At 39.4% G+C, this 26,090-nt stretch overlaps 2 protein-coding genes across 3 annotated transcripts in view; one reads left to right on the forward strand and one right to left on the reverse strand.

The window, feature by feature from the left end:
- HS2ST1 (heparan sulfate 2-O-sulfotransferase 1) overlaps positions 1-14,744 on the reverse strand; it is an 81,425-nt gene extending 66,681 nt beyond the window's left edge. For both annotated transcript variants that reach the window (XR_005830136.1, XM_040610465.1), the window contains exon 1: positions 14,330-14,744. Coding sequence is in view for 1 of the 2 variants with exons in the window: in XM_040610465.1 (XP_040466399.1) it covers positions 14,330-14,453 (124 nt within the window). In the remaining variant the exon portion in view is untranslated. The remainder of the gene's footprint in view (positions 1-14,329) is intronic.
- Positions 14,745-15,303: 559 nt separating this feature from the next.
- SELENOF (selenoprotein F) overlaps positions 15,304-26,090 on the forward strand; it is a 28,606-nt gene continuing 17,819 nt past the window's right edge. Inside the window, exons 1-2 of the mRNA XM_040611218.1 lie at positions 15,304-15,420; positions 18,020-18,187. Of these exons, the coding sequence (XP_040467152.1) occupies positions 15,352-15,420; positions 18,020-18,187 (237 nt within the window). The 5' untranslated portion in view covers positions 15,304-15,351. The remainder of the gene's footprint in view (positions 15,421-18,019; positions 18,188-26,090) is intronic.

The raw sequence follows: 26,090 nt of genomic DNA on the forward strand, positions 1-26,090 counted from the left end.
TGAAATACTAAGACGTTTTCATTTATTTCCTCCCCTCCCCCCATATAAACCAATCACCTATATCCTTGGGACTCCACACACAAGGGGAGCAAAGACAGAAGTGTTACTGAATGTCTCCGTGCTTGATGGCCGATAGTGGCCCACGCTGTCAGTACTAACCTGCTCCCATCCCGACATCTCTTGTACTGCTATGAATCATCACAAGACCCTACAGCCCCAACCTTCCCCTGCTTCAAGCACAGACTCTTTAAAAGATGTGGGAAAATTACTTTCCCCAACAGACTCTGGTTTATTTGATTGTTACTCCACGTTACAAGGCTGCACTTTATAGTCTGTAAAAGTTGTTCTGTTCAGTCAGCGGTTCACAAATTAACCTGTAAAATGGCAAAAAGCTCAATAAAAGATGTTCTTCATTCTAACATCATAGCCAAGGCTCACAGAGCATGAAAGGGAAAATTTCCACAAAACACACAAACAAGGAAAGCCACATGCACTTTGTTGATGCAGTGGTTGCTAGACCACTCAAGGGAAGAGATCTTAAATTTTTGTTAGAAAATGCCACTCCAGCAGTTGGCATTAGTAATTGTTCACTTAAAACAAACCTAAACACCTCCCCCCCCAACCCAATAGTTACTTCTACGCCAAAAAGTTTAGCTCTTTAGCAACCAACCACGAAAGACAGTGTCACTGCATAATTTTATTCCCACTATTATAAAATTAACAGTATTAGTCACAAAACTGCCACCAGAATTGCTAATATGTGCGTCTACCACATAAAATTCTCAAGTACAATTTACACTGCAATTTTCTGGTCAAAGCAATCCCTTTATAAAAAATTATTAAATCCAAAGTACTCTAAATTCACCTGAAATAAGCCTGCAGCTAAAACAAACAAACAACCCCAAAATTAAATTTAGAATGCTAAGTGCTTAGTTAATGTTGGAAGTATTACCCTACACAAAACTGTTTGGTTCTAGTTTGGAAACACAACTACTTCATTTAACACTCATTCTGTGAGGCCTATTGAAGGTTACAGACACAGAATGATTAATAAGTACTAAAATGAAGTTTGGGAAGTTTGCTTTAGATCAGACTATCTTTTATTTTAAAAAAAAAGGAATTAAACCACAACTAATTTTACATTTATAAAATCAGTACTACTGTCAAGGCAGAGTACAATAAAACAATACCAATAAAATGTATAATTATTGCAGTAAGCTCAGACAGTTTGGAGAAGTGCCAACTGTTACTTGGTTTTTACATTAATTATTAGAGAAAACCAGCCACCATTATCCACGAATACTTCTAGCAACTAATTCATATGCTCTGTGACATATGGTAACAGTTCTTGAATGATACACCTCCTAAAAACTTTGTACTTTCTAATAATTTAAGTGCCATACTTTTCAAAGAATGTTGGGATATTTTTAGCTAATTTTGACCTTGCATTTAGATCAAACAGGAAGCAGTAGTAAAGTTAAGAAAATAATTATCCTCAAATCATTACTTCTTTCAGTCCACAAACTTCCTAAAACAAAGGTTCTTTGCTGTGACACAAACACAACACTCAAAACTTCTATGAAGGCCTCCCTGGGACAAGATGAGGAAACATACACAAACCATCAGCATACGCTACATTACCATGTTCCATCTCGTACAGCATGCAGCTACTTAAAATCTTGTCACCACAAAATGCCGTATATTGAATACCGCAGGAAAACTATGAAGGGTGTTACTGAAATTACATAAACCAGCAAGTTTAGGCATGTTCAAAATCAATGCATTTCCGATCCTCAAATATCAGTTATTTTAGCCTCTCAAATTCCTTGTAACAAAAGGTTTTGAACAAATGAAAAAGAACAATCCCTTTTTACAGTTTTTACTTGGTTAACCCTTATCAGTTAGTAAAGCTTTAAACTACCTGGTAGTTTTGCCTGATAGATATTTGTAAGGCTTAGATATGTTCCTGTAGAGAAGCCAAATATTCTTGCCAATTTAGGTTACTCCTTAATTATGGAACCTGATACAGCAAATGTTGAAGGATTAACAGATTTGTGGAGAGTTTCTGGATGTGTGATTCCATCAAGGGCATAAAACTCATCCAAATCAATTCCTGGAGATCTGAGAGGATTTTCATATAGGTTTCTTTGCATACTAGTTATCTTTAGAGTACCACCTCATGTTTATATTTACACACACATAATTAATATATACTAAGTAAAAGAGATGTAGCAACAATCACTGTATTTCATATTCCTGCTGCTATATATTTGACAGATTTTGTTGCTTAAGTGTCGTGTTGTTAGACATTTAGTAGGGTTTTTTCATACTTACAAAGCACATGATCTAAGTGCTATTTTTATTTCCATATTGTTTTAAGATGGTATAACAATGAGAGGAAGCAAGTCTAGAAAAAAGTTTACCCTGTTTACCAACATTCATTCCTGAAAACCAGTATTTCGATCTTAGTTAACATTTAAAACCTTTTCTCATCAATTCCAGCAAAACAAATATGTTGTATGTAAATTTTACAGTACCAGTTAAAGAAATTTAATTTATTACATCCCATTACTTATCACAAAACAATAGGCACTTTTAACTGCAACCTTGACACAAGCTTCCACCAAATAGTGCACATACTTAAAACTTACACATAATCACCAATAATGCTCCTGGAAAAATATGAAAATGTTCTTTCAGTTTCTAAGGGCTTTTCTTCTACAGCTTAGAACAAGAAAGAAAGAAAAAGAAAAAAACCACGTCTTTCAGTAACTTCATTCCTCCTTTACATGTGTATTTTTTTCTTTAAACTTGATACGTGAGTAATTTATCATCTATTCCTCTTTCCTAATTCTCATATTAAGACTGCCTTGCCATGTGCACTATGCAATCACACATAAGTAGGCACATAAAAATCACTAGAAAAAATGCTTTGGGTTGCTCCAGTGACCACAAATGTTTAGAAAAATGCTCCCTCAGAATTTTAGCAAGACCATGTTTTTCAGAGCATGGTTTGGAAAGCACAGACAGGAAAACCAGAAGAGGATGCATTTAAATATTTTACTACTTGATTTATCATTTCTTGCTGCTAAATCACCACCTCAGTTTTATGTCGGTTTTTCACATCAGAAAGGAGGGTGTAACAGTATTGTAGAGGGTAAACGACATAGCAAAAGGAATCAGAAGCAAGTACATTTTCAGACTGTTAAATGAGAGCAAAGCCAGCCTTGAAAATACTCTCTGCCTTTCTGTTGGAATCATACAGATTGTGGATAGCTCACACATGCAGAAGTTGCACTGATCCTCACATGCGTGTCCTTTCTACTCCTCATTTCCCCTCTTCAAAAGTTCTTCTTTAATATTCTCCTCTAAGCTTGACCACGCGCTTACAAGATAAATTTGCCTTTAGGCTGAATGCATTTCACATGCTTCATGAATAACTAAGGAGCCTGACAAATATGCTCTAACAATTTTTTCTGGGTTGGATGAAGGGGTGGCTGTCCTTTCCTGTCCAGAAGCAAACATATGCCATCTCTGCAGCTCAAAGCCCAAAGCACTGAACTAATCTGAAACTGAGATTGCTTTAGCTTCGTGCTCCATGCTCTGGTCCCTGCTGGCGGAGCAGCTGGGCACACCTTTGGTTACCACCCTGGCTGGCAATGGGGTAACACTATCCCACAAGAGTGCTGGGCACACTGCTGGGGCAACAACACTGTATGCACCCGCTGCTAGCTTTGACAGCTCATCTGTTGGGTCTTGTGACTTCTCAAGCCCTCTTATGCACCTCCATGACTGACAGCAATTTTACTCCATCACCCCTTCCAAAACCTCTCCTCAAAATTCAAAACTTTGGAATAAAAGTTGCTCCAGCCGAATTCTGTGGAAAAGTAATCCTAACTGCTTTGGCCATTGAATAGTTTCAAAGATAAAATTCAAGTTTGTACCAGACGTGACAGGTTATGAACACTGCTATGTTTAAATGTAAAGCTTAGAAAGGTATTTCTGGTCATTCAGCCTTTGCTTTTGGCTCAGAAAGCATGTTTGTGAGGCAGTTCAAGGACTAGAATAAATACTACCAGCCTACTAAAAAGTATGGTGTGCTGGTACATCTCATAGCAGAAAACACCTAGATTACTGCACACACATTAAACACACAGGCTATAAGCCTTAATTTAGTAGTATATAAATCAAGCAGTATGCCATAAATTTTCTAGGTTTCTGGGTTTTTTTTGGTTACAGCTTGATCCAACGAAAACATGAAGTGCACTCCTGTTGAAGATAACTTTAAACAGGTCCTGCTAAAACACAGGAGCTACTGCAAGTTTTGTCTTCACTCAAACCACCAGCAGCTGCACAAGCAGCACGTTAGGACTAACAATTTAGAAAGCAGAGGGAGGGAAGCCCAGAAGTGTTTAAAAAATAAAATTTGTTTTAACAAGAAAGTAAAAATATGCAATGTTCCAATTCCTACTAAATGATCATACTCCAAAAGGTCACTTTGTAATCAAGAACATTCTCCAAAAAACAAATACACATCTACACTTGAAATGCTACCTGTGTTAAGTGAAATGGAGTTCTGAAACATACCAAGTCCAATCCCACTTTACACACTTTGAAGTCATCAAATTGGACAGTAAGATCTAATTGCTTCATCATAAGACAGCAAACTATTTATTAGATACTTATCTTGGAAACCTGGCCTTGTTGGCAGCATCGCCAAAGTTAATACAAAATATTTAATTTGCCTAAAACCCTATTAAAACAGACTAAATTGTTGTCAGACATGCAGGAGGGCTTTGTAAGCTTCTTCTGTTTGGCTTAAAATTTAAAAAAAAAAAAAGAAACGAGGGGCAAACTATAAGACACTCAATATTCCCAAAGGCACCAACTTGATTAAGGGAAAGCATTTTAGTGCTATGGTCATCTCAGCAGAGTTCATAGGATAATGTATTAGTAATAGTACGCAGTTATAGATATTCTGCCAGGAAAATAAGTTTTCTCACTTTTAAGAACACATACTGCTGAAGGTTTACTGACAAATGAGATGCTGAAAAATCCTGGCTCCAAAGTTGTCAGTGGGAATGCAGCTGAAACAGGATTCTACCTATGAAATGCTTCATTCAACACCAAGCTACACAAAACTTTATGACTTTGTCTCCAAAACCACAGATACTCACACAAGGTATTTTGTGCACTGGGTACAAAATGACATCTTCAGAAAGTGATCATACACTTGGGCTCAAGTGTTTTGGTCAACAGACAAGGTATAGTATTTTTGTCCTTCAGCGCGGGAATAAAGCCCTGTGAGATACACTTTTACCACAGGCAATGGAAGGACATGGCTGGGCTCAGCTTTTGTAAAAATGAATCCCTGTTTTTTGAAGGAAACAAAAATTTGAACTTAAGTCTTCCAAAAAGTTATTTTCTCCTCAATTCACATTTGTCATTCAAATGTTAAAGGAGATAAAAATCTTAGACTGCTTCGTTTTGTTCTGGAGACACTTTTTGGTCTATTTAATGTGTCAGAATAAGATTCTATCATTTTCACACCCTACCTTTTGACTTCATTCCCTTTTACTCTAAATTTGTAAATCCTTCTCAGAACTACAGAAATCCATTGGTCAGAATGAATGATCAAAATCAACTCCAATATAAAACAATCAATTACTGACTAATGCTTTGTATATTAAAACGCACAGCAAATGCCACATTTTGCAAAAAGAGACTTCTACTACTGCAAAGCCTCCTTCAAAGCCCCTCACACAATCAATGTAAAGAAATGCATGTATTTCAATGAAAACACAGATATGCTATTTATACAATTTTTCTGAGTATTTTCAACAACAATATATCCAGAAAAGAAGAGAACAGAAATACTGAAAATGGAAAGATATGCAGGGAAAAGATTCAGGAGGAAAAAAAAAATCAGTTGGATTTCCCTCTCCACTTTGCAGAAAGTGAGAACAAGCATAGTCTCTGTGCAATTGCTCTCCTATCTCCAAGTTCCTTCATGATCTCAACAGCCTTTTTGCACATTTTAAAAAGTCGAATGGAATGCTACTGCCTTTCAATCTGTTGTCCAAGAAAGATTAGTCCTATACTACAACATGGAAAATACAGACAATGAGGGTGAGGAATATATACATGGATAACATTTATGATTATTATAATCATATACATTATAGATTTATATATTACTTACCTTCCCCTATGTAGTTCATATATATAAAGATGAATATAAAATAAGATCTGAGAGAAAACCCACTACACAAGTAAATGGGGAAGATATGCATTTTAATTTAAGGAACCTAAGATCCCATCCCCATACTCTTTACAGTTTTACAGCAATTATGCATAAGGTTTGCATAAACACTTCAAAATCATCAAAAGCTGTTTTATCAAAACAGCACTTAAGTTTTACATATGTTTCAACACAAATTAGTATTCAGAATTAAACAGCAAGTTGATAAAAAAAAGGATGTCAGCTGTCATTTTAAACTCTAACTGGATATAGAGAATGGACCTAAAGAAATGCAGACAAAGACTGGGCCAAAGTGATAGATAGCTTCTTTCCAAATACTTTTTGTAATTTAATTATCTTATTAATTCTCTCACTGCCCTAGACTCCTAGCTACTCGTGATGAATTTTATCACTACCAGAAAGCTTGAATAATAATTATTATAGCAGTAATGTTATTGGAATCATGATGACACAAGGATATTGCAAAGTAAGGACAACAATAATACCCTGAATACTAGAAGTAAGAAGACATGCAGATGTAGTTGGGCTTCTTGCAGACATACCTGAAAACAATACCTCTATGGTAAAAATATCTTCTTAATTTATAGCCATAAAAAGCTAAATCACAGCAATGAATTAATTACTTGGGAACATACAGAGACTCAATATGAAGCAAGACCCTAACGCTCAAGGGCACATCCTGCAATAACACTGATGTCCTGGTAGTCAGCATATTCCTGACACAAAAACATACATACATGCGCAACACAGATGCTTCTGCAAGTATTGAGAATTTATACCTTTAGTGCCCAATTATAATCAGAACTAGCAGTAATTTTAATACATGCAATTACCGATAGGAATGCCAAATGGAGGGACTTCAGTTCTCCAAAACTTAAAAGGTCAAGTGGAGAGGAGTTGGGGGCCGGGGGGAGGGAGTATGGATAAAGAAGCAACTGACCCAGTTCCAGGAAGGAAAGAGGTTGGCTTTTCTCTCATAGGAGAATGAAGACTTTGCTTTGAATACAACAACTTCACAGGGCCACAAGTTTTTAGGGGAGTGGGCAAATCCAACAGAATTGATGGGCTTGAGTATCACACAAAGCTAAGGGTTTGAATAAGACACCACCCGCCCCCCCTCTAGATAGTGACTAGGACAGATTGCAGTTAAAAGTCTGTACATATTGATGAAAGGCTGCAGCCAGCTGGCCAAATTTCAGATGCCTCTCTCAACACTGGACTCCTTTCACTCAGTCTTTTATCTTTTATTTCTGGTTGAAAAAATAATACAAATACATGTAACAGTTCAGCTATTTTTCCACAGCATGGCACTTTCATTATGCTTGCTACGCCAGTATTTCAAATATATAAACAGATAAATAGCACCACATTTCAAGCAAAGCACTTACCACTATTTTAATACTGCTTTGACAAGGTTTAAATACACTTCAGTTAAGTGACAAAAACTACAGATTGCACACAATTACACAAAAAGGCTGTCTTTTGACCCAATTAAGCGATAATGCATGGTGGATTCCATGTGCAAAAGCCATCTATTTCCTGAAGAGAAGCATGAATTTGAGGGAAGGCATTAATTATTAGACGACAAGATAAGTCTGGCCAGAGTAAGTCTAACAGTGAGTGACTCACAGTCGCCAGTCAGTAGATATGGAAATGATCTGTTCATGTACTGTTCAAATGTCCCTAACTTCAACAGCCAGGGGCAATACAAAGCTGTGTAAAAAAAGAATTCAACGGCAAATATGTCAGTTTTCTGAAATACATTAGAAAAAAAACCCAACCAACTAAAATTCATTTCACTTCAGATGCACATTATAAACTGGAAAGCAATAGTTTAACCTGTTATGCTAATTCAGAAGTTTAAGTAGTTTAGCAAGGGCTGTTTGGGGCTTTTGATTTTTTAAATATGTATACATTTTGTATGTGTTTATATACATATATACATACATAAATTGCACAACCAGTCGATTTTAATTTGGTGGAGTATTTGAGGGGGGTCTCTGGTTTTGTCAGGGTTTTGCTGTGTTTTAAACCAGTCCCTTTGATAATAATCTCCAGTGAGAACTGAAAAAAAACGACAGCAACTTCCAATCGCTCCATTTCAAAGGCATGTTGCAGACATGAAAATTTTAGTTTCTTTCACCATACTCAGCAGTAGAAAATAGACAAGAAAAACAAAGGGAGCATTGGTGTGTCACATGCCATAATGTCGTTTTAGTTACTTTATCACAGTAAATAAAGGCATTAAAAGTATTTTTTTCTGATTTCCAGCAGTGCTACCACTTTTTCTTTTCAGTGCCAAGCACATTGCTAAAACCTGCCAGGTATTTCATCATTGAAATAATACAATCTCACTTCCTATGTAGAAAAAAAAAATTATATGGAAGAACAGGACCTAGATCTCCTTTAAACACTCTCTCCTGAGGTTCTCAGCCTTGAACCTACCTCACAGCTACCGTTACGAAATCTGTAATATTGCATCAATTCACAAAGAGGAGGAGTAGTACAGCACTTGCATTTCTTTGGCTGTCCAACAAGCCTTTCTATCCTAAACACCTGATTGCAATCATGGCTCTTTTCCAGGATATCCCTGGGGGATGGTATTGTAAGTCTTTGAGCTCTTCAACTTAAATTTGTGCATTAAGAAGTAACATCCGCAGATATGCACTAGCCCAAACCTGACTTTTTCCAATGGAGAATCTAGAGATGCAGTGTCTTACCTGGCGATTCCCTCACCCACTGCAGTCCATGGCTGGAGGGACCGGAGGCGTAAGCTTTATCTGATTTCTCAAGTCCATTTAATCTCTCAGAACTGCCCTCAAAATATGTCTAACAAAAATATCCCCTTGCCAGATAACTCTTCAGGACAGCATCTGCTATTAGAAGTGAAGGCACAGCTCTCACCACATCACTAATTCTCAAACCCGTTTCACTAAAAGCATGAGGGCTGCGAACTGGGTACAACACTGGAGCTTCTCGTGTGCAGCCTTGCAGAAGAGGAAAGAAATTTTAAAAGTTGTGCCTCTTACTTCCACCATTAGAAACAGCTGCTGGAGTGCCAGCAAAAAGCGGTGAGATCGAGCCTCGGAGCCCATTAAGAAGTCTGAACCATCTTGGTACATGTTTGCGAACATGCACAGTTCTGTATTAGTCAAAATTCAGACATTACCGATTTCATAGAAAATGCAACAGCAGCAGCTGCAACACTTAACCCCAAAAAAGTTATAAATAAATATAAAATTACAAACAATAAGATAATAAAGAAATAAATAAAATAAAATTCATACAATTGCTCTATATCACAATTTTCAATGGCAAGTACAACCATAGTATGGGAGTAGTTAAAAATTTATTCTGAAAGTGCCTGGAACGACTCGGGGCATGGTAAGGGGGAACTAAATGAAAAAGTATGATAGAACCAGCAAGGCAAAATGGAAGAGTGTTTCACTGGCTGAAGATAGACTGAGGAAGCAGCATTAAAACTCTTATTTCAGGAAACCCGGTACACCAGAAAACAGCTTCTGAAAGAATGCCTCAGGCTACTCAGCGGAAAATAATAGCTATTGGGCAATAGAGCTATATTTAAAAGAAATGCTAGTAAATTATTTGCATAGCTGTGTGCAGCCAGAACTGCCAACAATCACAAACTACTCTTTACAAATTAAGTTCAAATATAAATAATATACTAAGGACCCATGCATGCTATATTATGAGGGACAAATTAAGAAGTTTTCTGAGGGATTTTCCAAACACATGCAACTGGCAGGCCTACTGACAGGAGATTATTTTTTATTTCTAAATGAAGGAAACATAAGATACCAATTATTTCAACATCCCCAAAAGCAGAAACTCTCATATTTCTAGAAAGCATAAGATTTAATCACTGGGAAGTTAAACCATTTAACTTTGAAGGAACAGTGGTTTCTTAGGTACTTGCACAGTGCTTAGAAGGATACTACCCCAGCAAGGGCCACAGGTCCTAGGAAACGACCTTAAAAAATTATAAAAATCTGGCAATCAGTTAATCACCAATTAAATTTTCTTCCCTGAGCGTAGGAAAAGAGCCTTAGCCTTTCAAATTACTCACATTTTCTCAACTATTTTCTTTTTTTTTTTTTTAAGTTAAACATTAGGAATTTCTTTCAAATGACAGATTTCTATATGCTGAATTCAAGGTGCTGAATTAACAGATATGAGCTGTAAATTTATCACTTAGCAGAAGAAATACTCCCACAATACAGCTAACCAGTGTTTCAACACCATCTGAAGCAGAATTTGCAACAGTAATAGTTGTTCAATCCTTGCTCTCCCTGTCACAGTATATTATGTTACTCAGACATGGACTATTTTCAAAATCCAATAGATAAGTATTACTAAAGAGCTAGAAAGTAGCAGCATTACCGCACATCATTACACCAAAGAGTAATCTAATCCTTACCTATCTACTATCCTCACAATCTCTAATCTATCGTTCCTTGAATGAGGCAGACTTCCCCCACCCGCTACTGAAGTGCTTCTAGTACTTGCTATTGTAGAATAAAATTAATTTAACAGAAGAACTAGAACACATACAAATTTCCCTCTTTTCTTCCTTCTCTCCACCAACACATTACTAAATTTTGGGGAAGGAAGAGAGGGATCAATTACTTCCAGCTGTATCAGGTTTTTGATCCAACTCACCATGAACACTCACGGCAATGCAGGAGATGGCATGGTAGATGTTTCATGCTAGGTCAGTTTAAACCAGACACAGAGCGGCACCCACCAGGCTTCCATAAACCAAAGGGGATGGTCAGACATTATCTCCGTTCCAGGAATGATAGTGCAAACCTCAACATCTGCCTTTCACATGCGATACCCTCTGTTAGGACTGTGCATTCCTAGAGGTAATGGCCAAGCACCTACAAACAGGCGTAAATAAAAACACTGAAGTATTCACTGGCAACTGGGAACAGCTTAGTCTGGAGAGAATGCCACTTTAGCTGCCTTTACATGCAAACTTGAAAATAACATACAAGATTAACAGCTGTATGTACAAAGCTCACCAAAAAAGTACTTGAAACTGGGTTCTGCCTGGGCTCTGCCTGTGACCTCACTGCTACAAGCTATCTGTAAAGAGCTTAAGAAGTCCAACAGCTGCAGAGAAGTTAGAATGAATATTTTGATTGTTCTTTATTTTTTTTAATTAGGGAGTTATCTTTCATGTGATGAAGAAACCCACAGGTTTACAAATACCTTTTAAAATTATAATAGGATCATAATAATCTCATCACAGAGAAAAAAAAAGCATCAACATTTGCGATGGTCATTTGTTTCTGTCGCCTGTACTTCTCAACTTTAAACAGGAAAAGTTTGCCAGGGTGACTGAGTTTTACCTATATAAAGTCTTACAGGAAGAAAGAGGTTCCCGTTCTTTTTTCACCCAGAAACATGCTCAAATTTCATGTTACAGGCAAGGTATTTTAAGATGTTGAACTGAAATTACCACACACACACCAGTTGTTCAGTACAGAATCAGGAGTTGCTCATATGCGAAGAAATCGGGCATTTTTTCACATCCTTGAGACCCTTAATTAAGTAACGTAAAATCTACATAAGTTCTGCAGCCTTACATACAACAGACAAAGTAGTGGTATGTTACTTTCTTTTAGAAAGTATGGCTGAATATTATTAAAACTGCTTATAAAGAGGCAGAATTATTTTATTTGCTATTCAATTCTGAAGTCATTTGGTTTTCCTAGTCGGCTCCTAATTCTTGTAATTACTTTCCAACATGACAGTTTATCATGATATATCAAAGCAAACACATAGCATAGTTCAAAACCCAGTACCCAATCAATGTGCCACGTGACTTCTAACATAAAGCACCCACTGAAACATAACTGAAAGACCAAAAGAACTACTTTGTCATTATCATCGAATCATAGTATCACTGCCTCTTCCCACACACCCCCCTCATTCTTTCGCCGGGCAGGGAGAAAGACTGAAATTCAAGTGCATTAGGCCAACTAATTACTTTGATTTGGAGAAAATCATTCTCCATATTACGGCTCAGTAGAAATACCACCAACCATGATGGTAAAAAATTTTCTGTAATGAAGCCTTAACATTTGCTAGTCATAAAATACATACCAAAACAGTATGTAAAAAAGGAAACATTTAGACAGCATTTTTAACAAAGCATACTCTCACGTTAAAAAATCACAGAACCCAAGTTCAAAGCTGTTGCAGAAAACACTTTTTCTCCTCTTCACACAGGTTTTAGAGAATCACTAGTAAGTTGCTCAAAAAGCAAATTCTCATTATACTTTCAATAAACTTTACAATAGTTTTCCCTTCTCCTTAAGAAATAAAATCAGCAGAACATAGTAATTACATTCTTGTCCCAAAGCAGTATGAGCTGTGTATTTTAATCCTCTCAATACATAACTTAATCATGCCCATTGTACATATATTAATGAAGAAAAGGAAGTTTTACCAGCAAAATTCTTTATTGTCACATGCATTATGTTAATCTTTTCATGCCAGGAGGTAGATTTCCCTAAAGTAACACACACTGCCTGCAACAGAGGCACTGAAGCCATGGGTACCAACCAGTTTAAGACAGATGGATAGAAAATTCCACCAAACCTTGAGCACTGTGTTAACATCTGCTTGAATTACCTTCCAGTTTCACCCACTTTCTTCTTTAAATTTTTATTTACAGTTATTGAGAACCTGCAAAAATTATGCCTTGATTACAACCGGTATGAACTTTCAGTTGAAAAATATGCAGAGTAAGAGCAGCCTGTACCTCAACCAGTCAACCACTGCCATGTCAAGGGTCCTAATTTCTAACATCCAGTTCAGAGAGAGCAAAGTGGAAAAGAAATGCTGAGAAATGAAATCCCAACAGCATTCATACATCTCAATGTTACGTTAAGCTGACTCCGGTGCTGCTAGAAGCTCATTGTGAAACTTCCCATGTCACTCAAAGGCCACTTCGAGTTTGAAGACCGGTAGGGACATGACATGTGCACTTGTCTTCTGACAAACTCCAAGTGTTCATAGTCTAAAGTACCTTAGTACAGTCAAATAATATGAGGACACAAACCAACAATGTTTGCAGACCAGTCCCCAGACCAGAAGTGTCATTGCTCGGGTTTTAAAACTCAGGCATCACAGACTGGGTTCAGAATGGTATTTTTTCACACCCCCGAGACCCTTAATTAAGTAACGTAAAATCTATACAAGCTCTGCAGCCTTACATACAACAGATGAAGTAGTAATATGTTACCTACCAGGCAGATATTACTCTAACAAGGTCTTTTTGAAGCAGGAAAAGCAAAAGAAATCTTACAGAAGAGTTGTCATGTTCATCATTACTCTGTTCAACTACAGCTCAGCGACTGTCTAGGCGATCCCTAGCTCCACTCAGCAACCTGCAGAAAATACCCTGCATCCCGTGAGCGTAAACCAAACTGCCCATTTGTCCGCAAGAGCGATGTCTCTAGGTGTTTTGTTGTTTGGATTTGTTTTGGGGTTTTTTTGTTTTTTTTTTTCACACTGTGCTTTCCTTTGCAATGTCAGGCGTTGGCAAACCGCCGGAGGCAGCCGCTGAAGGGGCAGCCGCCGGTGCCGCGCTGCAGCAGACCCGGGCGCACGCTCGGCACCCCCGTTGCCCCACGCCTGCCGGGCTGCCCGGCCCCGCTTCCCGCTCCCCGCGGCTCGGTTCGGACAACGCGCCCGGCCACGACGGGCAGCGCGCCGCTCCCGGCGGCGTCCCTCTAGCGCTGCCGACCCGCAGAGCCCGCACGCAAACGGACTCAGGGGCCAAGGCTGCCGCCTGCGCGGCTGACAGCCCCCCCGCAGCCCCCAGCGCGTATCGATCCGGCCCTTCACCGTGTCGGGCATGTAAACACGGGGGCCGCGTGGGAGCGGCCAGCGGAGCGTGTCCCCACGCCCCGGCCCGGGGCACACCGAGGCGGGGGGGGGCGGGCGGCGACCCCTCCCGCGCCCGCCGCCGGGCCGCCCGCCCACGCCCCGGGCCCCGGCCCAGGCCCCCGGCCGCGCCCCGCCGCCGCTCACCCAGCTTGCCGCGGGACTCCTCCAGCTTCTGGATCTGGTTCTCTAGGAAAAGCACGGCCACCCCGAAAACCAGCACCGCCAGCAGCTGCAACTTGGGCGGCAGCATAATCCTGAGCAGCCCCATGAGCAGCAGCAGCAGCGCCGCCCGCCCGGGATCACGACATAACGCGGGGCCCGGCCGCGCAGGCCGGCGGGAGCCGCCGCCGCCGCCGCCGCAGGGACGGCGCGAGCAAGGGTAGGCGAAGGGAGCGCGGCTGGGGTTGCGCGACAGGGCCCGCCGCCGCTCTCACATCGCCGCGCTGCCCGCGCGCCCGTCACCAACCGCCGCGCGGCGGCCGCCGGCGCGCCCCTCCCCCGTCTGCGTGCGCTGCTCAGCAACGGAACGCCCGACCGCGCGCTCGCCCCCCCGCCGCCACCGAGTCCCGGCGGCGGGACCGCCCCCGCGCCCTCCGCCATTGGGCGGTACTGCAGACGCCCCGCCTCTCCCTGCGCGGGATTGGCCCCGCTCAGGCGACGCCCCGCCCACGAAACGTCGGCTCCTCCTCCTTCCCCCTCGTCTCCGAGCTGCCGGGCCCTCGCGATGCCCCGCCTACATGCGTCCCTTCGTGATTGGGTGCCCCTCTTGCGGTCCCACCCACCTGCCCACCCTCGTTGCGCACAGGCGCCGCAGCGCTGGAGAAAGGCACGACCGCATTGCTCAGGCCGGCTGTCAATCGCCGGGGCTTGCGGCTTACATGCCGGTTGGCAGCGACTTTCCGGAAAGGGCCTCATTCAGGGTTGTTTCCGCAATGCCTGACTAAGGCTGCGGAGCGGCGCCTCCTCTAGCCTTGCTGCGGAGCGCTGCTCTGAACAGACTAAAAGGCGCTTCCCGCGGGTGCTCTGGGTTAGCAGTTTCTGCCTGTGGTGCCGGGGTCGGGAGGACGTCTGCCCTCTCTCGTATCAGGCAGCGCGTCGGGCACCCGCAGCCGGTGAGTTCCCTCAGCAGCCTTCCGGCGACGCTGGCAGGAGCGTTCGGCACCAAGATGGCGGTGGCCGTCGAGCTGTCGGCCCTGGGGCGTTGCTGGTTCTGGTTGCTAGTGGGGCTGCAGGCGGTGAGAGGCCGTTCCGGTTTTTTCGCGCTCGGGGCTTACTGCGGCTGCAATTTCGTGGGAGAAAAAGTGCAGGTGTGGGGGGAGGGAGACAGACGTGTCCCGTAGCGGGAGGCGGATGCAGCGGGCCTTGCCCTGCCCACCCTGTCCCGTACCCGGGGCGTCGTCCTGAGCCTCGGCCCTCTCCTGCCTCCGTGGCCGCCGCTTGCTCTCTTTATCGCAGCCTGTTGTCTGTTCCTGCCCTCTGTCCTCCTGCTCATGCTGCCTCCGCTCCCGGCTGCGAGAGGCGCGTTGTGGAGCCTGAACGCCTCCGCCTTGCCCTCCCCTCGGCCCTGCTTTGCCCCCTCAGCTCGGAAGACGGGGTAGGCCGCGTGGCGCTTGCGGTGTCGCCTGAAATAAATTTACAGTTTGTAACGGGATTTGCGTGCTGCTATCAACTTCGTGACCCGGGTTACGCAGTTAAGGATGGGTTTGGGAAGGGAAGCTGGGCAGGCTGTGGTTCCCAGGGGAAGGCTGTCCGGGGAGGGCTCTTCCTCGGCTTGCAGGCAGGTCAGCCTCCTCCGGTTTGGACCCACTTGAACTCCAGAGACATGAGGTTATACAAAAGACCTGTTCAAACGTTTCACCCTTAACTATTAAGTACACACTAAAGCAGTTTGTATTGATGCTACATTTGTTTTAATATATTAAATTATCTAATGTGAAAGCAAAGCAGTCGTGTAATGTGTATTTGTAATCAAAGTTTCAAAGGAGAGCATGCCGCTGCTGAGGCGCATCACTGGCTGAGCAACTGAAATTATCTTGTACTCGTGGGAAGTTAGCTTTTGAAATGTGAGGGTTCTTTTCTAATCCTAAACAGACACTTATTGCAATTTGTGTACTTACTTCGGGATAATACAGTAGTTATGGTACTAAAAATTGAGGGAAGATGCTAGGGAGTGCCAGTTACTCTTTTTTTTCTTTTCCTCCTCCTCCCTGTAGTTTTATTCTCAAGCTGTTTTGAGCTTGCTGTGAAACCAGAACTTCTTCACTAAGGAATTATCTTGTAATGGAGACTTTTATTGCTTTCATACGTTGTTTTTTTGGTTGGTCCCTCCCCCCAAAACAGGAGAGTGTTGACCCTATATATGCAGATGCTCTAGAGCTCTGTTGGGGAAAGGTGCAAAGAGTGTTGCTGGTGGAAGCAAAATGACAATTCCAGTAAAGCCATTTTTGCTCTCAGGTGCACAGATTCAAAAATGTGAGGAATAGCATAAGAGCATCTGATTTTTGCTTGCCTGCTGTCGTACTTAGAAATTACTTTAAGTGTCCTTTAGAAAGAAGAAAAATAGCTTTCTGCCTGACAAAATAGTAATTTCAGAATAACTTTCTGTACGTTATACTTTTCTGTTCATGCTTTAACTTTTTTAGCAGATACAGAGAAACAGAATGATGAGGCACCTAATATTTTCTACTGGTTCCTAATCCATAACGCTTCCTGTCTGTCACATCAGTGACATGTCTTTCTTTTGGCCATAGGTTGGCCACTTCAGCAGAGGAAATGGGTTTTGTCTCTGCCGTACTTGGTTAACTTGTGTTAAATGATAGGTGAATGTGAAGAGAAGTCTGGTTTGCTGAAGGACAAACTTAGTTTTTCTTCTATATTTTTCTGTTTGGCCCAGCATACTTCTTCCGACTCTTGATCTGTTATCATCCAGTCCAGTTTGCTGGTATCATCTCACTTTTCTCTGAACACAGAGGTGCTGGCTGATTTTTTTTGTTGGGGTTCTAGATGTGGGTTTTGCCTGAGGGCTTTTACCCAGACTGAGAAGCATCTGCAAAAACTGTTTCCTCTCTTGCTTCCCCACCCTCTCACTAGAATACAGCTGGAAAGAAAGGTTTAAGCAAGGGTGTGAGAAATACAACCCCCAAATATTTTAAGTGTTGGCATAGTTGGTAAAAATGGGTTTGCTGCTCATTAAAAACAGAACCGGTGTTTTACGTAGAAGACATGTAATTGAGTTGCCTACTTTAATGTATTACTAGTAAATCAGAATTGCGGGTTTCTATCTGCACTTCCACTTCTAATATGCAATTTTCCTGTAACATTAATGCAAACATGAAATTAAAATTCTACTTGTATGCCTTGTTGAGCAGTCTATTCTGTCACTCCCTGTTTGTGCTTTTCCCAAGCTTAGCTGTTGCACTTATTTTCCAAGTGTGTTTTCAGTGATATGAATTTTACTGAAATTGTTTTGAAAGAGCGGGCTTTAGAGAGCTGTAGTTGTGTGTGTTTCAGCTGATTCATTATGATTGGTTTTTTTCTTAATTTAGAGCTAGCTGTGGAAAAACAGTAGTTGTCAGAAGTGTATATAAATGAATTTTGGCAGATCTGATACCTTGAAATATATGTATTATGGGTGTGTAGGATTTTTGCTATTAGTTCAAGACCATTGTTAAGACCATAAGATGGTGTTTTGCACTTAGGAGCAGACCATTAGTTATTACTGTAAAATAGTTGCAAGAGACTTAGTTGTTCTTCCTAATCATGAAAGAATTTATCTTCCTTTTTTTTTTTTTTAACATCAAATTTAATACTAAAGTATAACGTATTGATTTTCAGGTAAGTGTATATGGAACACAGTTGTCATCAGAAGCTTGCAGAGAGCTGGGCTTCTCCAGTAACTTGCTATGCAGTTCTTGCAACCTTCTTGGACAGTTCAATCTGAATCAGTTGGATCCATTCTGCAGGCAGTGCTGCCAAGAAGAAGCTCAGCTGGAAACTAGAAAGGTGGGTTTTGGAACAAGTCCTTTGTCATATATTTTTAACATATATAAACATAACGTGTTAAATTATTGCACAATCTGGAGTATAATCTCAAGAGGAAAATGCAACTTTTCTCAATAGTCCAGTATACGTAGGGACTAGATTTGCAACTTGCCATACTGCTCTAAAATAATGCCCCTGTACAAGCCCTTCTCTAGCATGAAGTGACTAATGGGAGCTATGTCCAATTTCTTTACATTGAAATATGTATGGGATTTGAAGAGGGCAAAAAAAAAAAAAAGGATGAGGAGACAGGTGTCCTTGATTGCAGCTGTTGCTCAGTCACTAACCATGGTGTAATGGGGTAGGCCAGGATAGTTCAGTTCAGTCCTGAGAAACAAAAGGCTAGTGTAGCTGTCAGGTCAGTTCCTGAAGTGGCACAAACCTGACAGAAGCGGGACTGCTCAATTCCATTCTGCAGTGATGGGAACAGCTAAGTTCTAACAGCTAGAAATACTGGGAATGATCCTGCTCGGAGCCCATGCTGTGCTTCAGGCAGTTAGGCTAAGGCAAAACCTTATGTATCTTAAGGTACGTCAGCAAGGAAGAATTTTTACAGAGCTCTTGAAAAGAACCTATGCTTTCAAATATGTTTAATTAAAAAGCACTCTAGAATACATTGAAGACCAGTGATTTATCAGTAAAGTAGAGATTTCATGGAGAAGAGATGCTGAAATTATTTTTAATGGCTGGGAGATAGCTATATAACTGACACCATGAAAATAATGAGGAGATCTAACATATTTCTCCTGTCAATTAAATTCACCATAATATTGAAGAAAAAATGTGCCTAAAATTTTTAATAAAATTACTGATTACAATGTTAGGTACAATATAATAAATATCAAGAAACAAGTGTTTGAGACTTGCAGAGAATTGATAATTAGTAGTTCCTTAATATTGGCAGGCTATTAAGGTAAGAGGCAAGACTAAATTGTGCGGTTTCGTATATTGACAAAAGAATGCTTGGAGCAATATTTCAGTACAATCCTTATGGGACTTGATATAGAAGACTTTTTCTTTACTAGATATAGGAATCTTCTAAAGTTGTCTCTGGAAAATGCCATAGTTCTTGTGTATATGTATGTATATATCTATACATACGCAAAAGCTGAACAGTTTCAGGATAAAATCTAATGAAATGCACTAAAACGGAATGGAAAAACAGGAAGGCATCTCCAGTTGTGCTGTGGTTGTGTACCACAACCAGTGTGCATAAGATACAGCACAAGCACTTGTGGAGCAGGATAATTTCTGTTGTCACTTGTTGGGAAAATAAGCTAGAGGAGTTGTTGCATTTCTGTCAGTGTGACTTCTGAGGAAAAAAATAATCTGTCTTTATCAATTTATCAGTAATTTACTCAAGGATGTAACATAGTTTGCATTGTAAACGTTACAGGAATAAAAGCTGGGTCAACCAAAAGATTTTAAATCAGTAGATATTTATGATTATCGTGAATCAGATCTAGATTTCACTGTGTGGATAATCATACTTTTTTGAGTAAGACTAATCAAATGCCATTTTGTGGTCAGGGCTTTACATTATAAATGTTTCTAGTTTCAAACCTTCTATTTTAGTCATGCAGAATGTAGTCGAACAAATAGCATAGGGCTAGATGAGGTCTCAGGGTTGTTCAACAAATCCCTTCACATAGTGAACAGTATTTGTTTTATATTCATGGGAACCAAGAAATTGTGTATTATAAGTTTTAGGGGTTTTAATCTATTTGTGTTGGTTTACCCAGTTTCATTTTCTGCTTGCGCTTTGCAGTAAATATGAACAATTTCCTGATATAGCACAGAAAAATGTACATCTTGATTAGTATTTTAGCTTTTCAAAAATGTCACGGAAGTAAGAAATTTAGAACAAGTTATACTTGAGATCTGGAGTTAGCATGTTAAGTATCAGCATGGAGTGATTATGATAATATTTTCATGCAGTTTCATATCCAGTTTCGAGTGCAGGCTTTACCATACGGTGTGTGTGAATAGAAATACTGGATTGTTGTAACATTATGGCTGTGTGCTAAATTATAGCATTGTTTCTAATGTTTTGAATGCTGTTTCAGAAGGTGGAAGGTTTTTTATACTGTTACCACTACTTGGAAATATATATTTTTGTATTTTCTGATTGTGGAAGCTTTTTTCATTATTTTTTTTTTTAAATTTATACTGAGTAATCTTCCTTGAAGACTAGCCAGCGGAAAAGTAATGTTGGGAAGAATGACCACAAATACTAACAGATTGTATTCAGAATCATCACATTTTGGATTGACTTGTATTTTATCATAGTGCTGGTTGTAATAGGTGTCTGTAATTGAGCATAGTAATTTCTTGCTAAAGTAGTATTCTCATGATATGCATGAAGAATGGAAAAACTGAATGCTGCCTTTTGCTGTAATTTTTACCCTTTCCCTGTTTTTTTTTCAGGTTATAATAGAAATCTTTCTAATGAAAATTTGATAGTCAAGAGTGAATAGATGTTGAAAGTCTTTAAAAGTTGTTTTTTTTTCCTACCCTCTTCCTTGAAGATTTTTTTTAAATCTTACTCTAACAACTTGCGTCTAAGTGTAAGATGTCTAACTTGCTGATTAGCAGCTTTATATGTTGCAGAGTTCCAGAGCATGCTCTGGGTGTTGTTAATGCTGTGACTACATGCTTGAACATCATCAAAGTGTATGATTATGGGTTTTTTTCCGAAGCATGATTCCAGTACATGACCTAGCTTGTTCATTATGTGGGCAGGTCACTGTTCCGATCATGTGACACAGCATGTTTGCAGTTTGAGCTACAAACTTGCAAACTACTAGAATTCCTGGACAGACTTCAGGATTCAAAGTTAATTCTCCTTGTAAGTATGTGTCAAGTGTTAGAAAGCAAGAGTTATTTTATTGCACAACTTGTGCCTGAGTTTTAAATGAGAATTTAAAATTAAAGGTAAGGTGATAACATGTGTATCTGAGAATTTTTGTCTGTCATTGTTACTGTTCACAAATGATCTGTGAAATAAAAATATTTTGTGCTGCACAGCATCAGTGCAACCTCAGATGAGATGTTGACAGATTTCAACTGTTTCATATCCTTGAAAAATGTTTATTAACCCTGGTCTTGTTATTGGTCCGGTATTCTGTGAATTGACATTGTGGAAAATAGCTGTGAGGTAATCTTGTTATTCAGTGTTTGTCTTGCTCTTAACTTCTGCTGACACCTGTCCAATGAAATATTTTTATTACTTTATAATTGTACTGTGGGTAAAATGAAAAAATTATTTTGGGTATTTTCTCCTCTTCTAGAGATTTTGTATTCACTTCCAGACTAATTTAGAAGGTAGTTTAAACAGTATTGCTTTAGACAGCTGCAAGTTTTAAGCCTCAGTCTGTCAGATGCAGAGTACTGCTGGTGTGTAAAATGTAGAAGGATGAAATGGAGGTGAAGCTAACTGTGCGTGAAATTGTAGTAGCAGGAGAGATTGTCCATATTTTGCAGTAGCTGAAAATAGCTGCACTCCATCTGCAGCTTCACTTATGCTGTGTGATCACTTCAGACATAGCGATAAGCATATTCCATTAATTGTTGAGATAAATCTAAGATTATAATATACAATATATGCATGTCAAAATCCAAATTGATTTTAAGAATCAACTCTGTAATGAAATTTGCAATACATTAAATTTCACAGTTGCACTGTGCAGGATTGATACAACCCTTAAAAGTAATCAATATTGCTAAACGGAGCTTTGAAATATATTTTGCTCACTAAGATGTGTTGAATTTCAGCACTTTGTTTTGTTATTGTTATGGTGTTTGATGAATTAGACAATGTAACATCAGATGTAAACAAAAGTTGGCCAGGAAATTTGAGACATGAGGATGGATGGTGTAGATGGCCAGTTGTCATGGGTAACATCGCATGTGTCTATCATATGCTATTTCTAAATAGTTTATGATTCTGTTGTAAATCAAGGCAAACGTAACAATATAGAAGTCTATATGCATACTTTTAAAGTTACATACAGATGGGTAATAATAGTGCCACTGTAAAAATTCAAGCAAAAACATAAAATTCTGACATTTTTAGCAACTATCTTGTGCACATATTCAGGGTTGTCAAAATACAAGCTGTCAAAGTATGGTTTAACAATTTATTGAAATGTCTGGCCTCTGCATTGCTAAGACAGTGAGAAATCTAGGGTTATTTTTCACCAAACTCATACTAGATGTAACAAGACAAACTAAAATATTTCAGAAACTTGAAAAGGATTATTGTGCTGTAAGAGGGGAAGTTTCCAACTTGATGTTCTTTCTGCACCAGTAAATACAGAAGGTTCCTTTCATTTTGACATGGAAGTATTGTGAAATATTAACCTGAAATAAAGATGGGCAACTTAAACTTTGCTATTTTTCCAAAAAATCTTAAAGCCTATATCTTAAGGTTGCTTTACATGCAGCTCCTCATTCTACATCCTACCTGAACCTAAAATGATTTTCAGTATTTATGACTGCTGTTTGAAAGTTAATGCAAGTCTAGGGACATAACCCCATTAGCTGTAGACAAACAGAATGGATGAGATTTAGAAAAGAGTGGAATTTAGTGACCTTTAAGTATTATGCTTTCTCAACATTTTGAAAAATGCTGAAAACCAACTGGAGATAAAATCCTAAGAATGCATAGTAAAACACTGTGGAAAATGGGGAGAAAACCCAAAGTACAGCAGAGGAATCTTTCCTAGAGTTTTATGTATTTCCCCTGACCAGTTGGGTAAGCAGTTTTGCAGCTGGATTGATCTAAAGGTGGCAGTGAGGCATGTTGCAGACCTGTTTGCTAGCTATTACATTGTAACTGGTGCTGTACTTAACCAGGTTCTTTTGTGGTTTCTGCAGGAAGGTTATACCTGTTTTCACCACATCGAGATGAGACTATTTTTGTTGCAAGTCCTTGGTACTTGAAATTGTGGGAAATCATTTTAAGATATTAATGATTCAGCCTGTTTCAACCCTGCAAAACCACAGAACTTAGTCTGTCAAAAGTGAAGCCTGGGCTCTGACCCCTTCTTCCATGTCAGCCACCTGTTTCTGCTTAGTATCACACAATTTGAGGGGCTTGTTTCTGGGTGAAGAATACAGAGGTGAGGGACAATATGCAACAGAAGAGTGAATTATACGTGTTTAGTCCACGTATGAAGTAGCTGCTAACATTCAGCTTGCTCTGTTCTGAGGAAAAGATGACTCTTAATTTCACTGAAAGGTAAAAAATATGCCTATACAAATTCAGTTTTCTGTAGTCTACTTTGTCACTCACAAAAAAATTGTTACATAGGCCTTTAAACATTATAGAGTAGGAGATGAGCATGTATGCAGAAAACTGTTCCTCAGAACAGTTTATTTTAATCCTAATGGATAATGCTTATATGCTCCTTATGATGTAGTTTGACCATAACTTAAAACCACTTCTTTGGGTGGAATTAGTGTTGGACCCCTCCTGGAAACAAAACAAATATTTTAGTGTAATATTAGTAATAAACATGCCCACTGTAATTGACTGTGTGCTACTTTTAATAAAAAATCAAGCTGAAAGTTCTCATAAAACTCTCATTTTTTTATATGTACAGATGTTTTAAATGTGCTGTTATGAATTACAAGGAGGAACAAGGTGACATTCTTGTTCAGACTTGCTTTTTAAAACTCAAAATAGTATATAAAACTCACAATAATTACCAACTGTAGAAAAACTTGAAATGCTTTTAATGCTTTAGGCTACTCTTGCGTGACCCAATTTAGTTTCATTTTTTAGGCTTTTTTCTTTTCATTTCACTATTTAAAGTGCTAAACTCAAAAATTACTGTTGGCAGCCTCCTCTTTCTGCCAGAGACTTTTAATATGAATAGTTCCAATGAAGCAGTCTCATCTCTTGGTTTTTAACTTGATGGGTAAAAATAGAGAACTACTTAGAATTCGTTGACACCTCAGTAGTGTAACATAAGTGTAAGTGATACCAATTCATTAGAATTTTAGTTTACATGTAGCTGTTTCTCAAAAACCACAAGACAGAAAAAGCTGGGTTGTATAAAATTCTTTGTCTGCTTTGTAAAAATCAAATTGTGCTTTTACGTGGATGTACTCCTTATTTTTAACATGCTACCTAAAAGTGGTTCATGTTCATTGTTTTTACTAAGTGTGAATTTTCAAAATAACATAATTCAGTGACAGCTGAATTTAACATTCAAATCAATCAGATACATCAAATGACCTCCCTTCGAAGTTTGCTTTTAACTAAAAACGTGTCCCATACAGTTCAGAGGAATAACTTTGAGGAATATTGATGGAGAAGTTGGGTAATTGAGATGATTGTTCTCTCTAGTTGAGAAAGAATACTGTCACTTCCAAATATTATGCACAACCATACCTTGTACTAAAAATGTGAAGTGGATGTCCTTCTCAAGAACTTTACCATGTACACTCTTTCCCTTCATTCTGTACATGTTGTTATCAGCAATGAAAACTATGTTGACAAACAGTAGTCCTAGATAAGGAAGGTCCAGCTAGCTAATCAATGTTTAAGATTCACTGAAAGTTCATCTCTGTCGGATAAACTAAGATAAAATAGATTATCTGTCTGTAGCAGGGCAAGCCTTACATATGGAAGAGCACTTTCTAGTCTTATCAGTGAAAAAGAAAAGTTAAGGAAATGATAAATGTGTATTTGCTAAATCTGAGTTACAGTTGTTGATGCGCATCTGTGATGGTGAATGGAATAGGTTTAGCTAATGAAGTCTGACCTCCTCCATCTGGATAAAATACTGGCATTTGACTCTGTTGAAAACAACTTCAAAAAGTACAGTCTCAAAATTACTTGAATGCGCAAAGTCAGATTAAACAGTTGATGAGTTCTGTTCTGAATGTTTTCTTTGCAACTTTAAAAAAGCACAGATTCTGGAGAATAAGAGATGTTCGGTGATTCTGCTTCTAGAGACAAGTAGATGGTTAGATAGCTAAGTTAATTGGACAGTGTGTTCCAAAATTAGAATTTAAACTGTTAACATTCTCTACGTTTTAGTTTATATAAATCTGTTAACCAGATCCAAGTGAGTCTGTGCACAGGAGCCCTTTTTCTGCCACCCTTCTCTATTCCACTCTGCACTGCCTCCACTGCCACTCAGGTAAATTGGGCATTCACACATCTAATCCATGCTGCAGCTCCGGAGGTCTAGAATTGATGGCTGCTCAGCTTCTGCATTTTCATCTTTTGCTCACATGACCTTATACCAAACCATTCTGAGAGCAAAGTTAACAAAAAATAGTCTGCCAGGAAGGGAAGTTGGTTTTGAGCTTTTTGGTGGTGGCTGGATTCAAAGAGCAAAACTGTTTACTTAATACTGCGTGGAGGAGATTGTTTAACACCAAAAAATAAGACACTTAATGGATGACACACTTTCTGTATGCTGAAGATTTGATTAGTAATGTACAACTGTGTTGTGTACATTCAGAATGAAAAAGTTGAGTTCAAAGCAGAACTTAAAAGTTCTGAAGATCTCCAAAGATATAGATTCTACAAGCTTTCCTATAAATTATTTCGGTGCTTAAACATGCTCGTTGTAACTTGTCACCCTTGTATTCTGTTGGGAGTTTCCTTCCCTGCAAATAAATGCAAGCTTAGATTCTGCTTGAGCTTTCTTCAGAGGAATTTGCCTGTAATACATAGTGTTAATTCAGATAACTCTTTTTTTTTGACTGACTCTTTGTTTCCAAACTCTTATTTAAGAGTTAGGCATCTGCCTTCACTGGATCATGAGTTGTGAATAGGAGCAGTTTCTTTGTTGCTAAATTTACTGATTACATCAGATCTGAGTGATGTGTGTGTAGCAATGAC

Source organism: Falco naumanni, chromosome 11 (assembly GCF_017639655.2).
Source record: "Falco naumanni isolate bFalNau1 chromosome 11, bFalNau1.pat, whole genome shotgun sequence".
Classification (NCBI taxonomy): domain Eukaryota; kingdom Metazoa; phylum Chordata; class Aves; order Falconiformes; family Falconidae; genus Falco; species Falco naumanni.